Source organism: Spea bombifrons, chromosome 1 (assembly GCF_027358695.1).
Source record: "Spea bombifrons isolate aSpeBom1 chromosome 1, aSpeBom1.2.pri, whole genome shotgun sequence".
Taxonomy (NCBI): Eukaryota; Metazoa; Chordata; class Amphibia; order Anura; family Pelobatidae; genus Spea; species Spea bombifrons.
The window spans coordinates 2,674,808-2,690,394 of record NC_071087.1 but is presented as its reverse complement, the minus strand read 5'-3'; the positions used below and the strand labels follow the sequence as shown (position 1 = coordinate 2,690,394).

Below are 15,587 nucleotides of genomic sequence, written 5' to 3'. Positions count from 1 at the left end.
AACTGCGCCACATATATTTAACAATGCTGTTTTTTTTGTTTTGTTTTTTTTTTTAAACCAGTGTTGGCAATTGTTTGATATCCACGAAAGCTTTGTATTTTTTGAAGGAAAATGGTTTCACACTAAAGACAATTTTCACATAATTATTTGCACATATTTACCAAGGGTGCTAATATTAATGGAGGGCACTGTATGTTTAGAGGAAGTAACCGACCTTTATACATAAACCTTAATAACAGAGAACACAATAATATCTGATATAAACAGGAAAATGACTTACAAAAAGCAAAAGTAAATCGATCCCGGTATAATCCTGTCATATATCTCCATCATCTCGTATCTCACTGTTAAAATGCCGCCGATGATGAACTGTCCGTCCTGGACATATTTGGGTTGAAATAAAGTTCTTCTGTAAGTAAGATGACATCCAGCTCCTTGAGAACTTGGTGCCACCGGGATAGACAGGCAGGAGATCACTGCAAATAGGGCAGATCTGGTAGCCATCAGAAAGCCTTTCATTTGCCCCATTAAATGAACCTCTAACAAGCTCGGAGTTCTGCAGCTGGCCGTGTGAGGTCATGGATTCAGACGTCTTGTATTTACCAAGTGTTTCTGATGGCTGAACGAGTTACACATTTTATATTTTCTGCAAGGAGTTAGAGAGGCCCTGGAGATATGAGTTCCCAGCAAATATAAACCATACGCTGTGGAATTGTTTGGTATGAAATAGAAATTAAATGGCTTTTGCCTTTGTTTAGATTCTGGTCCCCGAGAGCAGGAGTTCATAATGACAAGTAAAATAATAATGGTTTTAATTAAAATATAACTATTGCTCTAAACCCCATTTTATACTTTAAAAAACTGACCAGAATGAAGAACAGAACTTGTGAAAGTTCTGTAAAGTCATTCTAAAGCATGTTTTCACAATTATAGCAACCAACAGAATATTCTCTTAATGTAACCATACGGTATAACCGGAATGAATGAATGTATGAATGAATGAATGAATATGAATGTTAGGTTTAAGAATTGGTTTCGGGGCTCAGTGATATTTAGTGGGCATCCATCTTTAATCCATGTTTAATTTACCCTACATTTTTATGGACTCTCAGTGGCATCATGTAAGAGTTGTTTATATTAATAGAAATTGACACGTTTGGGGTGTTATTGGTTTACCCATAATTTATTAAGATTTAAACACAGGGAATATGTCATTTCTGTTAGTTGCTTGATTAAAGGAAGAATTTCCCTCATAATAAATTAATATTTCTTAAAAGATTTACAGATAACAGGATCAGTTTTTATATTACTTTAAGCAATCAGTGGTCCAGAACGTCAGGACACAGACTAGGTGTAGAGTTTTTCCTTAAGGTGGTTACCATCCCCCTCAGTCTTGACAATACATATGTAAGTATTTATAAAGTGTCTCTTAATGTTGGATTTACATTTACGTTTGTAAATGTGAGGTAATTAAAATGTAGGTAATCTCATGTGCCTGATGCAGAGATGGCGCATAAGGGCAATGGCCGCTTACTAGTCCCTCTCTCTCATACTCGCCAGAATCTTCCCTCTGAGCAGACATCAGGAGCCTTCCCTCCAGCAGCCACAGGGTACCCGAGCGAGGACTGTGACGCTGCAGCAGTCCTACTGGCTCCCCTCTACTAGGGAAGACACTACAGCTTCCCCAAAAGAGTCTTAGGGAGAGCACAAAAGTATAATGTGGTGCACTGGAGCTCCTTACTTCAGGGAACTGGTACAACAATTAACTATTTGCTTGAACTGTTCCTCTGGCCTTAGGGCTGGGAAAGCAATGGAGCCTGAGGTGCTGATTTCCCCCGGCAGAAATGCTGGAGTCACCGTGTGCCATATTGCACGCTGCTGCACACGGGGAGCGCACAATCTCACTGGCAGTCTTCCTGCACTTCCTTTTCCCCTCGTGCCATCAGGTCCTGGGGTTAAGATGATTTATTTTTGAACCTGGCTAGGCCAGCAATGGTCTGCCCCTAAATAATTTTTCTTTAATTTATATAATCACATCGTTTCACGAGTGCCTATTAATTTCCCCTTTATTGATTTCACGGCTTTTTGAATTCACGGCGAGGCCCTCACTATGATTTGGCACACGTTTTTGTAACCGTTGTTTTAGACACTGTTTTCTTTTTAGAGGCAGTGAAGCCTGGACTTTGCTGGAGGAGGATTGGGAGCCTTCCGGTCCTTTCCTCTCTTCAAAGAAGGCCAGCAAAGGAGCCTCACCTTTCGGAGTGAGACTCAAGATCCGACCCTCCCATTGGGGGGGAAGGAATTTGACTGGGTTCCCCTTGAGGGAACTTGGTATCGTATTCTGGCTTCTGCTGCCCACGGCACAGTTGCAGCACCCAGGAGCAAGCACCTCGGGCTCCAAAAAAAAATGCAGGAGGGGGGTATTTTAAACTTTGCCCCAGGCAGCATTATGTCTTGGGCCGGCCCTGTTTCTGTGGTTGCTGAATTCTTTGTGGTTGGTAGATGCATGCGTGGCTACTCTGGACATTCATTATGAAGCAGTCTTCTGTTCAATGGTGCAGAAGAACATAAACAACAGCTTTCTCTCCATAGATGGGTACTTGTGTGTGTTTCAGCATGGATATGTGCCTGTGTGAGACCAGCTGTTGAAGGTGGGGGCCTTGTGGTTTCTAGTTAAGACCCCCGGGCTGAGATGTACATCTGTGGTTACTGTATTCCTTGTACAGTCAAGGCTTGCCACGTATTTTGCGTCTGCACTCCTGATGAATGGGACCAGTCTGATATGCTAATTGCAAGTATTTGTCTGTAATAATGCAAGACAATGGAAAAAGGGCTGATGCTCTTTCTGTGTAGGCACCTACCTATAGGACAGGCTATTTCAACACTGTCAGTCATCGATCTGAGAAGAGGCGCCCATGTTGTTTTTCTCGCCTTAGATTAACAACTTCTCTCCAGGAAAACATCAGGGACAGATTGATATTCTGTAAAAGATACAGGGATTGGACTGCAGGGGACTGGGGTAAAGTCATTTTCTCTGATGAATCCCCTTTCCAAATGTTTGGGGTATCCAGATAAGAGTTTACTATTTATGTATATATATATGAAACAATGAATTCTGGCTGACTCCATTGAGCTGAATCATTCAACTGTGCTACAAACTCTGGATTTAGTGAATACACCCCATACAGGCTATACAATCATACATGTACTCAGCATAACATGCCATGTACAAATAGGGAAAAGAAAAAATGTCGGTGCGCTAAGCTAGTCTCAGGCTTAAATAATACAAATGTATAATATGAGGCCTACCAAACAGTGTGAGCCGCAGCAAATACAGTGTGTTGGCTGTACAATGTATACAAAAAACAAAATACTGTCTGCTCTTCTCACCCTAATAAAGTTGGCAGCAAATATATAAAAAATAGTATTTTGTTTTTTGTATACATTGTACAGCCAACACACTGTATTTGCAGCGGCTCACACTGTTTGTTAGCGCACCGACATTTTTTCTTTTCCCTGTTTGCACATATTTGAGGTTGTTGGCTCCTCACCAGTCTGGTTGTAGCTTGCTGTCCAGGGGTTAAATTGCACCTCCCCAACACATTAAACTGGTTTTGGTAGCATAGTGGGCACACAAAACATATAAACTGCTTTGTGTGCCCACTATGTAGGAGGTGAGAGTCGGTTCTCACCCTATTGAGAGTGTGCCTTGACGTGGCGGGTGAGCTTAATTATGCTTTGGCCAATTCATAGAACCAAAACCTCGCATTTATATGATGTTTATATATTTGTTGCCAACTTTATTAGGGTGAGAAGCGCAGACAGTATTTTGTTTTTTGTAACATGCCATGTATACTAGGCTTTCCTACTATTTTACATTTAATGAATGTAATGAACTCGGGGGAGGGGAATTATATTTTATTTGGAACAGTTGAAACAGACTGGGGTATATATATAGAATTTAAGGGGTAGTTGAAGTATTATTATTAAACACTACAGACACCAGACAGGCCAGAAGGCTTGTTTTTCCCTCAGAAATCTCATGGTGCTGCCACAACCACAAGGGATTCTGGGTAGACGCATGCAAATAAGGTTAACAATGATCACCTTTTGCCTCTATATCCACTTTATACCCGGATCCTTTGAAAGTAACTTCCTGCTGTACAAGACAAACTTTAGACAAAACCCGGGCAGAGGTGCAATAGCACAGCGGGCAATTACTTTCAATAAATAAAGATGGCTTTATTTATTTATTTATTTTTGCGATAGCCCATTTCTTTAGTGGCTCTGAATTGCCCCAAAACTGTAAATTATTAGTTTTTACCCCATGTTCCTATGTGTACTCTAGTATGTATACTGCACCCCTGCACAGGAGAAAGGTCTACACCCCAGCAATACTGATATAACCTGCTTAAAATCCGTTAACCATAGCCATCATCACAGCATATCCCAATTTATGCTTGGCACATTAAGGATTTTCTAGTTGCTGGCATAGGTAATGGTGGCATAAAAGTGCAATGGCTAACATACTGTATACTAATAACATGGTGATAGAGACCAAAATGTCATGTTACCAGCTGAACATTTTTAGTTTTGCTCCCTAGCAAGTGTAGTTTAGTATTCTTCTTAGGTCGAAACAGAATTATGTAACATTTGGGGAAAAATATACACATCAAAAGTCCAGCACTGGAGGCCAATATGGCAAAAATCTCTACGGCCACCATGTTCTTCCCTTTGGTGCTCAGATAGGCCGGGATCATCGCAATCCAAACGCTGCAGAACACCAGCATGCTGAAGGTGATGTACTTGGCCTCATTAAAACTATCCGGTAATGTCCTGGCTAAAAAAGCTATAATAAAACTAACAGCTGCCAGAAGCCCCATATAACCCAGGACACAGTAGAAGGCGATAACCGAGCCCTCATTACACTGAATGATGATCTTTCCCTGATAAGAGCGCATGTCCAGCTCCTGGAATGGGGGGGAAATGGACAACCAGGAAATATTAATGATAACTTGAATGGATGAGCACAACAGTACTATGGAATTAGAGACCTTGGTGCTGACCCAGTTTGCCCAGGAGCTGCCAGGTTTGGTGGCTTTGAAAACAATATAGATCATGATTGTTTTGCCCAGAACAGAAGACACGGCTAATGAGAAGAGGACTCCAAAAGCTGTTTGGCGCAGCATGCAGGTTACATCCTCAGGACGACCGAGGAACAGAAACACACAGAGAAAGCTCAGCATGAGGGACACCAGGAGAAGGAAGCTGAGGTTCTTGTTATTGGCCTTTACAACAGGTGTGTCTCTGTAGACGGTGAAGATTATTAGTATAACAAGTGTTAACACGCAAAGAAGAACCGAGGAACATGATAAAACAATAGAAATAGCATCATTGGTGTACGACAGAAACTCCACCAGTTTTGGAATGCACTTTTCTTTCATCTCATTGGACCACTCAGTATCTGGACATTTCATGCAGTTTTCACTATCTGAAAAATAACAAAAAATTACATTTTAGAGAAAAAAGGCATCTATTTCAGATGATATATAAATACACACATACATATATATATATATATATATACACACATACAAAGATTCAAAATGTACTTAATATTGTGCGTTCTCATTTAAAAAATAAAAAGGAATTTCACAAGGTTTTGTGGATTGAGGAGGCAATAAGATCATTAGATCAAATAAAAGGTGGAGAAAATGGAATTGTCAAAAAAGAAACTTGCGGTGGGTATTGAGTGTCTCAGTATGTGACGCAGGGTCTGTGAGAGAGTTTGTACATGGTAATAAAAATGGCTAGGATTCAACCAGTGCACCATTTAAGTTACGGCACTTTATTCTGGGATCAGTATCCTTGGGTTCTTGGGGCAGGCAGCCTAATGTGGCTGCTTGCTACCAAGCAAACAAATAGGAAAAGTAAAGGACAGATCATGCTGTCAGCTAATCTTACATCATGCAGTGATTGTGACATCACAGGTAACCCCTCACTTTCAATAAAATCATTGAAGAAACAATATAAAACACACATGGCTTTCAATTAGTGACAAGGTGCATTTTACACGTTTTGCAGGGTTTGCCCTAAACTAGATATCTATGAATAGCTTAACCCTTTGATGCCCCTTGATGAGGTAATGATATATCTACAAAAGAGATGACAAGAATTGTACATTTACAGAATTGTGGTAAATTCGGCGATTCATATGAAGCCACAAAACCGATGACAGATCCCCCACAAATTTTGAATGACTTCATAATTTTTTGCTGCATTTTATCTGTTTCGTGGGAGCCTGGCTTTGTATGAATCGACAAAATCTGCAAATTAAATTATGAATTTGAGTCCAAAAAACTGCTGAATATAATTAATTGATAACCAGAGTCACGCCAATTTTACTGACGTACCAACAAAGATTGTTAAGTTGCAAGTACATCCTGTGCCCGGCGATATTGTCATTTAAGTAGCATAGATAGCATGTTGATTTGGCACCCTTAGGTTTCACTTTGAAACAAAGGCTAATTTCTGGTATGTTTAAGTAAAACACTTGATGTGGTAGAATTATTATCGAGTCCACTGTCCCTGTGGTACCACGGGCTTTATTTTCTAGTGAATGTATAAGTAGCAATTGGTATTGGGGGCTTCCCCAATGAAGTTTACCTAAAACATTCCAAGGATTTTACTGATATAGAATGGGTTGTGCGTTACCAGATCTGTTGGATATCTCTCCCTCTGAACACTGGACACAGTCGTAGCAGCAGATTTGTGTTCCTGGTCTTAAGACTTTTCTGTATCCTGGCAAACAGTTCTCTGAACACTGAGACCTTGGTTTCTATGAAAAGGGAAAATGAAAAAATGATTATTCAAATTATTTACATTAAAAACTCTAATACCACTTTTCTAGTAGTTCACATATAATATATGTTCATGGTACAACTAAACATTCTGTTGCCACTGTAGTTGTTATGGAAATTGGGACCTACCAGTACTGAGGAAACAAATTTCTATGTCCCAACCCCATGGCTAAACTGCTGAAACCCAGTTGGGAAAAAGAGCTGAGTGGATAACGAGAGCTTGGTGAGACAGCGTGAGGGAAGGGCCCCTCTGCCGAGTTCAATACACCTGAACTAAGGATGTTTTTAGACAACTAATTTGTTTCCTGCCTTTTCGTTTCTCTCACATTTTCATTCTCATTCATGCACTCTGAATGTCCCCATACCGTCTCTACTGACAATCTTGCAGCTCAGCTTCTTCACCAGCATTGTCTTTCTCTTCTTCCTTCAGCTGTCTTTATCTCCACAGACATGTCCTCCAATTAGGGGAGAGGATATCACCGATCCACCATTTTTGCGTATATTCACTTTGAGATCATGTCCACAGAGAAGCAGATGGAGAAAGAAGAAAGTAGGGAGACATTGAGAGAGCGTGAAAGAGAACGAAAGAACGTGAATACTAATGTGAAAGAGAACGTGAATGAGCTTATGAAATTCGAACTAAAATTTAAGCTTTTTGCTTTGTTTTCGTTCATTTTATGAGGGGTTTTGGCTTGACATTCGTTTGAATTAGGAAAATATGCAAATTTTGTTAAATTTGCAATTAGTAGGAATCCTAATGCACGAATCTACTATAACCTTCCTTAACAAATACCAAAATAGCCTCTACGTTCCATAGTGTCTGACATCCTGTTTGGGTTCCAACGTTCAAGATGCTGACTGCTGCCAAGGAGCAGAGAAGAGGCCCGAGAGGTCAGCTGACACTGAAGGTCCCCACTGTGTCAAAGGAGATGCAGATATTAGACACAGACATCTTACCCTTCAGTCCCACTGGCAGGGCCACTACACCTGAACTCCAACAGGCATCATCTCAGTCCTATATAATATCCTAATAAATAAAGGGGCAGCTCTTTATGCAGATGAATTACAGTCATGTCTGCTGCCATTTCCCCTTAGCACTGTGAGGGAGGTTCTGATCACACATTGCCAGGGAGAATGTAGCTGTCTGTTGCGTGTTATTTCATTGTATCGTAACTTATTTTGTAGTAAAATTACTTGTGCATTATAATGAAATTTGTATATTAATAGTGCCGGGTAAAGAAGGGTAGAAAGGCTCTTGTTGGCACTTGAGATGCTGTCTTCTATCTATGATAGATGGACATGTAAACTAGGGCACAAAGTCATGTGGCTACACACGCACAAACATATTCATATTATTATTCACGCTAATGTCATGACATATTTCAGATTATGAAGGAGGAAGTTGCAGTTCTGGCACTTCATTCCTTCTACTATTCTCCTGCTTTGGTCATTCGGAACATCACAGCTTAAAATAAAATGATTTATTTATGGTTTAATATTGCTTTATTAGTTCATTATATTTCTTAAATTAGTATTAGTTATCTTTTTAGATAAGTGTTTTGACTATTATTTATTTTATTAAATTGTTCTCACCTGATTATTATTATTCCTCCACGTTATTGATTCTGTATTTATAATCAGCTGCTGACCGTCCGGTGCAAACTCTCTGAAGCTCCCCACGTTTCTGATAAGGGTGGAGATGTTAGGTAGTCTTACCCAGTTAACAATAGAAAAGCAAAACCCAAACTCTTTAAGCTTCTCGTTGAAAAATGAACCACCAGATTCCAAAAAAGATTTGACCTTTTTTATATGGTGAAATATCTGTAAATTAAAACAAATTATAAACAAAGAGAGCGAGAAAGAAGGCAAAATAAAATAACTCCAATATGGGCCACTGATATCACAAAAGTGAACATTCTCTGGAGCATAAAATAGCATATATATATATATAAAAATAGGAACCCATCTAACAAAAGGTAAAGAAGCAGAGAGTAAATCCCGTGTGAACCGTGCTATGTGTATAGGGTTACTGTTAAATGTGTCTACATCACCTTTATTTCACTTACTGTACGAGGAAGGGCTTTTGGTACTTTTTTATTCAGCATAAGTATACCAACAGAGATATAACGCAAATTTCTATTGTTATTGTTATAGATTGTTTGTATATGCATGTGTATTTTAAAAACCTGATACATGACATGACCAAAAGTAGGTGGACAACTATTCATCACACTTGTATGAGCTTGTAGGACATCCCAATACAAAACAGTATTGTAGACTTTATAAGACTGAAAGTTTTTGGGGAGGTTTTCTACAAGATTTTGGAGTGTGTCTGGGGGAGTTTGTGCGAATTCAGTCAAAAGAACCCATGTTGAATGGGAAGGCCACGTTGGGGTGAAGGTCAGGGCTCTGCGTAGGCCAAGCCAAAAATATGAAAAATAAACCCCAGACCACTTACCCTCTTCCACCAAACTTTACATTGTGCGTTCTCCTAGAATCCACCAAATCAACCACTCAAGAGAACTCTGGAGCTTTATACCACTCTTGGCAATGGCAACCAATTTAGTGATGTTCCCAACACACCATGCTCTTGCTGATGTTGCTTCCACAGGCCATTTGAATTTTGAGGACAGTGCCACACACTTCAGCCCTCGACATCCCAGTTCTGTTAGTGTGCGTGGTCTATAGCTTTGTAGCTGAGCTGCTGTTACACCTAGATGCATCCACTCCACAACAATAACATTTACAGAAGGCTGGAGCAGATATGGCAGGGCAGGAATTTCACAAACCGATTGTGGAAAAGATGGCACCCTATGGCAGTGCCATGTTTAAAGTCGCTGTACAATCCATTCAACTACCAATGCTTGTCTATGGATACAGCCGCCTATGGGCTTGATTTTATACATCTGTTAGTAACGAGTGTGGCTGAAACACCTAAACTCAATAATAAGGGGGGTGTCTACATACAATATACAACCAAAACCACGTGGAGATCAATTCTTATTGAGTTTAGTACAGTTTCTAGAGCATTGATGGATGGGTGAAATTGGTAAGAGGTGTAAGAGGGTTAAAAAAATAAATTAAAAAAAGCATGAAATAGAAAAATGTAATTGATGTTTTGAGCTAATGGAGAAAAGGTATGTAAAAATGTTAGGGAAGTCATTGGATTACATTGAGATTGTTAGTCTCACCAATTTCAAGTGTTAAATGTGTATTTTAGCTTCACCAGTTACTTTAGTATACATTCAATGGGCTCCATATTTTTTTCCGTTTAGGGGCTGAGTCTGAGCATCCATCATGTCGTACTCACCTGATGGTTATAACTATACTCCTTGAGATTTAAGTGCAAATAATGTAAGGCGTTAGCCATAGCGAGTACGGAATAAAACACATGAGATGATACCGCTGTATACACATAATTCTTAATAAATGCATATTTTTCTCCAGTGCAGTTATGCAGAGAGATCTTATAGAGCTTTGAATACATTTTATTCTTTTGTGAATTTTCTGACAAACAGTTAAAATCTGTTATCCAGATATCTTCAAGGAGTTTGTCCTTTGGGTTGTTTGAAGGATGGATATCAGGAAAGAAATCTCCGGTATCTGGTAACGGTGCCGGGCGCAGGTCTACGGCCAAGGTGCCGTTCAGGGCTTCAATATAGTAATCTGTGAGATAAAAGTTGGAGGCCCAGGATGGAGGAAGGATCATTGTTTTATCAGTAAACATATTAGCAAAACCAATGATAACATCAAGAATCGCCAGACTGAAAGATCCACAAAGTATAATAACTTCAGCAGATGACTTTTGGACAATTTCTATTTTCCTCTTAATAATATGACGCATGCCATCTGATAAATTTATTTTTACGGTGTAAGCCACACAGATCCCGTGACCGGCCATATATTTTACGAGCTCCTGTGTCTCTTTTTCCCCGTTGTCATCATCTGAAGTCAGAATTCCCACCCAAGTCCATCCAAAGTACTTCAGAAGCTGACATATAACTTTGAGGTGGATATGGTTGTTCTTCCATGTCTGGAAGAAGTGTGAATGAACACGTCTGTTATCGAGCTCGTAGTCTGATGCTCCATAACTAATCTACAAAACGTGAGTAATTACTGCGTTAGAAGACTTAAGTGCGTTCAAAAAAATCTTAAATGAGAAGGCAAACTATGAGTTATGGAGGATTCTTCTCATGTTTTGTTCTGTCCTAATTTCTTACCAGTTAAAATGAAATAGATATAGGAAAAATGTATATTTTGTTTTTAAACAAATTTGAAATATATATACTTAGAAAATAGAGAGAGACATCGTAGGGAGAGAGGATCACAGTTACATAAGAGAGAAAAAGGACTAAGAACGGGCCATACCACTGGGAAACACTGATTAAAAAAAAAATGCCTTCACCGTATTGGCCGACTGTACAAGTTTTAAAGCAGATATTATTTTTTTTACTAAAAAGGTCTTAATATACTTTAACAGCTTGGTGCCTCTCCTGTCTCCCTTCTGTTCCTTTGACGAATGACTATCGTATGGTGGTAAATTGGCAAGAGTCCCCCCGAGAAATCTGTTGTCCCACCATTTTTAGAGACCTGCTGTTTAGCATTCTTTGCTCCCAATGCATCATATATCCTTGAGCATGGTTCTGGAATGTGTTTTTTTTTGAGTGTTTATTTTAAGGTTTTTTCTTTCTCTGACTCACCTGAGCGTATCCGTACACCCCCAGTACCTGCGCTATGGGGACTGTTGTTATCGCATGCTGATCCCCGATAAATCCGGCCACCCTGTTAGAGTCCATACAGGAATAATTAGGGATTGTTTTCTTTGGTCCTGATAATATCTGAATGATGCTTTTCACAGCTTTACGGGCGTCTAAACACGAGTCGTATAAATGGTATCCCAGCGTGATATTTGGTAAAATATTTGGGTCTAGGTTCACATGCTCAATGGAGAAAAGAAAAAGTAGAATATTTATATAATCACGGGGATTAGGCCTGCAAAAAAAAGTAAAAAAACCCAAAAAACAGTTAATACAATCTGAGAATGCATATTTGCAGCAATAGATTGTATAATATATATAATATATAGTTATATATATATATTTTGTAACATATATTTTATGTAACTGTATATATTTTTCCATGTTGGTCGAAACAAAAAGGCCAGCTACAGACTTTTATATTTAATTAGCTGGAAAATGTGGGTTAAAAGCCACGTTGGTAAAACTTACTGCTATTCTCTAGTCTTATTTCATCATTAATGCTTTAGTGATAGCAAATAAAACAATGTATTTTGATGTTGGATATTTGTCATTTTTTGCTTCTCTCTGTGACTTGAGCCTAGTATGGGGCCAACCTCATCATGAGGTGGGGGGGGACTTATTGAAAAGGTAATTAGATTATGATATAAATCTAGCTATAAAATTGGATGAAAATGGATGGGCCGCTAGTTGTCCTGGACACCCAGTTCCTCTTCCTTTCATTTAATATTTTCCCGAGATATATCATGAAAAAGGAGTCCACTGACCATACAGGAGCCCAGCCAAGCAACGATGTACAGATGGCACCAAGCTCCGGGCCTAGACAGAATATTTCATACCCTACACACTGTAGCATGTAACTGATAACCCGGATAATAATTATAATAACAACAATAATCTTCAGATTATGATGCATTTAGAATAATAGTAATACAATTAATAAAGATAGAAAGAAAATAGAAAACGTCTGCAAAACAAATGGAGAAATTTTATTCAGAAATGCGTGAAACGGTGTTTCTGTAAAACAATTCTATCATCAAATACATGAAGGAAGCGAAGTATTGAAATGTATTAATAAATATAATATATAAAAATATTTAATGTAATAAAACTCTGGTCTGAAAGTGACTTCTTACTACTTTTATTTTATGATAATAATACTACCATATACCACATACATCCCCATGTCGTTATTTTGTATAAACAGAACAACATAATCGATAGCTGAATAGAAAACTAAACTAATTTTCCTTTCAACCAAAACTGACCTACCTGACACAGAAGAGTATTTTCTGAGGTCTCTTTTCATAATCAATATTTACCACGTATGAATTTACCGTAAACACTGCCCCAATGATGATGTCTCCATCCTGGAAATAGTCGTAGTCCTCATATGATTGCACCAGTTGGAGGCTACAGGCCGGAGCGGGACTCTGGAACACAATTCTAGAGAAATACAGGAGGATCACGCAGAGAGGCGCAACAGATTTCACTGCAGCTATAGACACGGTGCTCCTCCATAACGCGGTAAAGAGCATCGCCATAGGAATTAGAGGACGAGGCACCACAATGAATAACAAAACCCTCCGCACGTGCGTCAATGTAAAGAAAGTGAGCCATCTCCTCTTCTTTTATACAGTTCTGTGTGATACATTTTGCTGGCTCCTGATATAGTAGCCTCTGTGGGTTGGGAAAACGATTCTGTCCTATTCCTCCTGCGTATTTCACAGATAAATGCAGTAACCTTACATTTCTCAGTCCCTAGCCGGGTTCAGCTGAACAGCACTTATTGAAGCATGTTTGTAACTTGGAAAATAAGAGATAATGTCTGGATACTTTTTACAAAAGATTATCAAGCTAAATAGATGATAGATGGACATCGATAGGTATAGAGACATTTCCTGTAGTAATATATACTTATGGTTTTGGAAGAATCTGGTACATTCTAGAAAAATTAAGTATAACAATTTCATATATAGTTGATATTGATTAAAAGGACAGTTTAATGTAACTGACACCCTACTGAGAGAGGAAGAATGAATGTGTAAGTACCCTGTGAGTAACCGTAAACCTCTGTGAGAACTTTAATGTGCAATCTTCCTAAAATAAAAAATAAAGCCACAGCAGCTGCAACTGGCCTCCTCCTCTGGTGATTCTGGCCACTGATGAATGGTGAATAACTTCTCAGTTATAAGTTAAGATCGTTACGTTTAGTTACATTTTTGGGGAGTTTAATCCCCAGGTAAGAGATAAAGTATATCCTCCAGTCAAAGTTATATGAAGAATGAGGAGAATTATAAAGAGGTAAATGTAATGACATCGCTTGAGTTTTACTGATGTTTAGTTTGTGATAGGAGACTTGGGCATAAAGGTCAAATTGTGACAGCAATGCCGGTAGAGAAGATGCGGGGTTCTTGATTGCAGACAGTATATCGTCTGCGAACAGACCCAAGACAGAAGAGTGTCCACTCCGGCGCAGAAAACTTGTTATGAGTGGATCGGACCGTATCCTTTGGGCCAAAGGTATAATAAAAGGGAGAGAGGACAGCCCTGTGTCTTTCCATTAGAAATAAAGAAAGGAGAAGAAAGAAAGCCAGAGAAGCTAACGGAGGCAGATGGTGTGGAATAAAGTGCCATAATGGTGCAAATCAAGGAAGGGGGAAAGCAAATTTTTGGAGGACGGACGACAGAAAAAGCCAATGTAGCCTGTCAAAGGATTTCTCTGCGTCAAAGGAGATTAGGAGACTGGGGGTGCAATTACAAGCGGCATCCCAGGTGAGAGTGATAAATCTGCGCTGTGATCCTGCACCCACACAGGGTACCAAACAGCACGGTCCTCTAGGGTATTAACGCCACATCTCAGTTAGGTAATCACCCACGATTTATTTGTAGACCACGTATGAAGATATTTACAGGATTACATAGAACACAAATTCCCTACAAACAAAAGCCTAGCTCGTCTGAGCGCTTACTAACATATAACTCCCCTCACTACACAGGGTCTAAACTAAAACAAAACATAATCCCACCAACCTCTTTGATGGTCTCTTTTGTGCATAGCAAGCTCTGCTGCTTCCAAACAAACTCTCTCCTCTCCTCCCTCTGTCCAACAGGTCAGGTTATATTGCAGTCATTGCAGCTCATTACACGCAGCTGACCAGTGCATTGGAGTCAGCTTAAACTCCTGGCCTGGATCCTGGGTCAGTCCAGGTGCATGTAAACTGCGGGGTGGAGCACCAGCCTGCCCTATATGTCGTATAAAACCCTGCAAAATTGAGGGGGAATGTATACCCTTCCACGACAACACCCCGCACCTTGTTACAGCGCGTATAGTCAACCTATTGTCTGTTCCTAACGAAGCCCACTTGATCAATGTGTAAGAGAGAGGGGGGTAACAAGGAAAGTCTGTTAGCAATTATCTTAGCATATAGCTTAACATCAGTGTTGAGGAGAGAAATTGGCATAAAGCGTGCACAATTATCTGGGGTTTTACCCGGTTTAGGTAGTGTGATGATGTGAGCCTGAAGGTTTTCTTGTGGGATAGTTCCTTTGGACATAAAGGATTGAAAAAGTGTTACAATATGAGGGCCTAAGACTGGAAAGAAAACCTTATAGTAGTGACTAGATAAACCATCTGGGCCAGGGGCAGAGGTTTTCTAATTTAATTGTGATACAGTGGCTCGGATTTCATCTGAATCTAGAGGGGCTTCTAAAGTGTGTAGCATGTCATCTGTGAGTGTGGGAAGAGCGACGGAAGCAGGGTACTTGTTAATGGCATCACTGGTGGGCTGAGGGGTATCTCTGAAATCAATAAAGAAGAAGGGGCCTGCTTATCGAGTCTTTGCAAATCATATAATTGAAGGAGAAGGGCATCTTTATTGGCTTCCTTGTCTCTTTCGTGTTTGAGATGAGACGCTATGCTAATGAATCTGCCTCTGATCACGGCGTTATGAGCATTCCATAGTGTTTC

The 15,587-nt window shown here is 39.6% G+C and overlaps 1 protein-coding gene across 1 annotated transcript; it reads right to left on the bottom strand.

Annotated features, from left to right (window-relative positions):
• Positions 1 to 3,799: 3,799 nt before the first annotated feature.
• LOC128467941 (vomeronasal type-2 receptor 26-like) lies at positions 3,800 to 13,155 on the bottom strand. Its single transcript, XM_053449692.1, has 6 exons — positions 12,890 to 13,155; positions 11,561 to 11,852; positions 10,171 to 10,956; positions 8,577 to 8,681; positions 6,715 to 6,838; positions 3,800 to 5,491 (listed from the first exon to the last, which is right to left on the bottom strand). Exons 1-6 carry the CDS (start codon positions 13,153 to 13,155, stop codon positions 4,566 to 4,568), a joined length of 2,499 nt encoding a protein of 832 aa, XP_053305667.1. The 3' UTR covers positions 3,800 to 4,565.
• Positions 13,156 to 15,587: the final 2,432 nt, after the last annotated feature.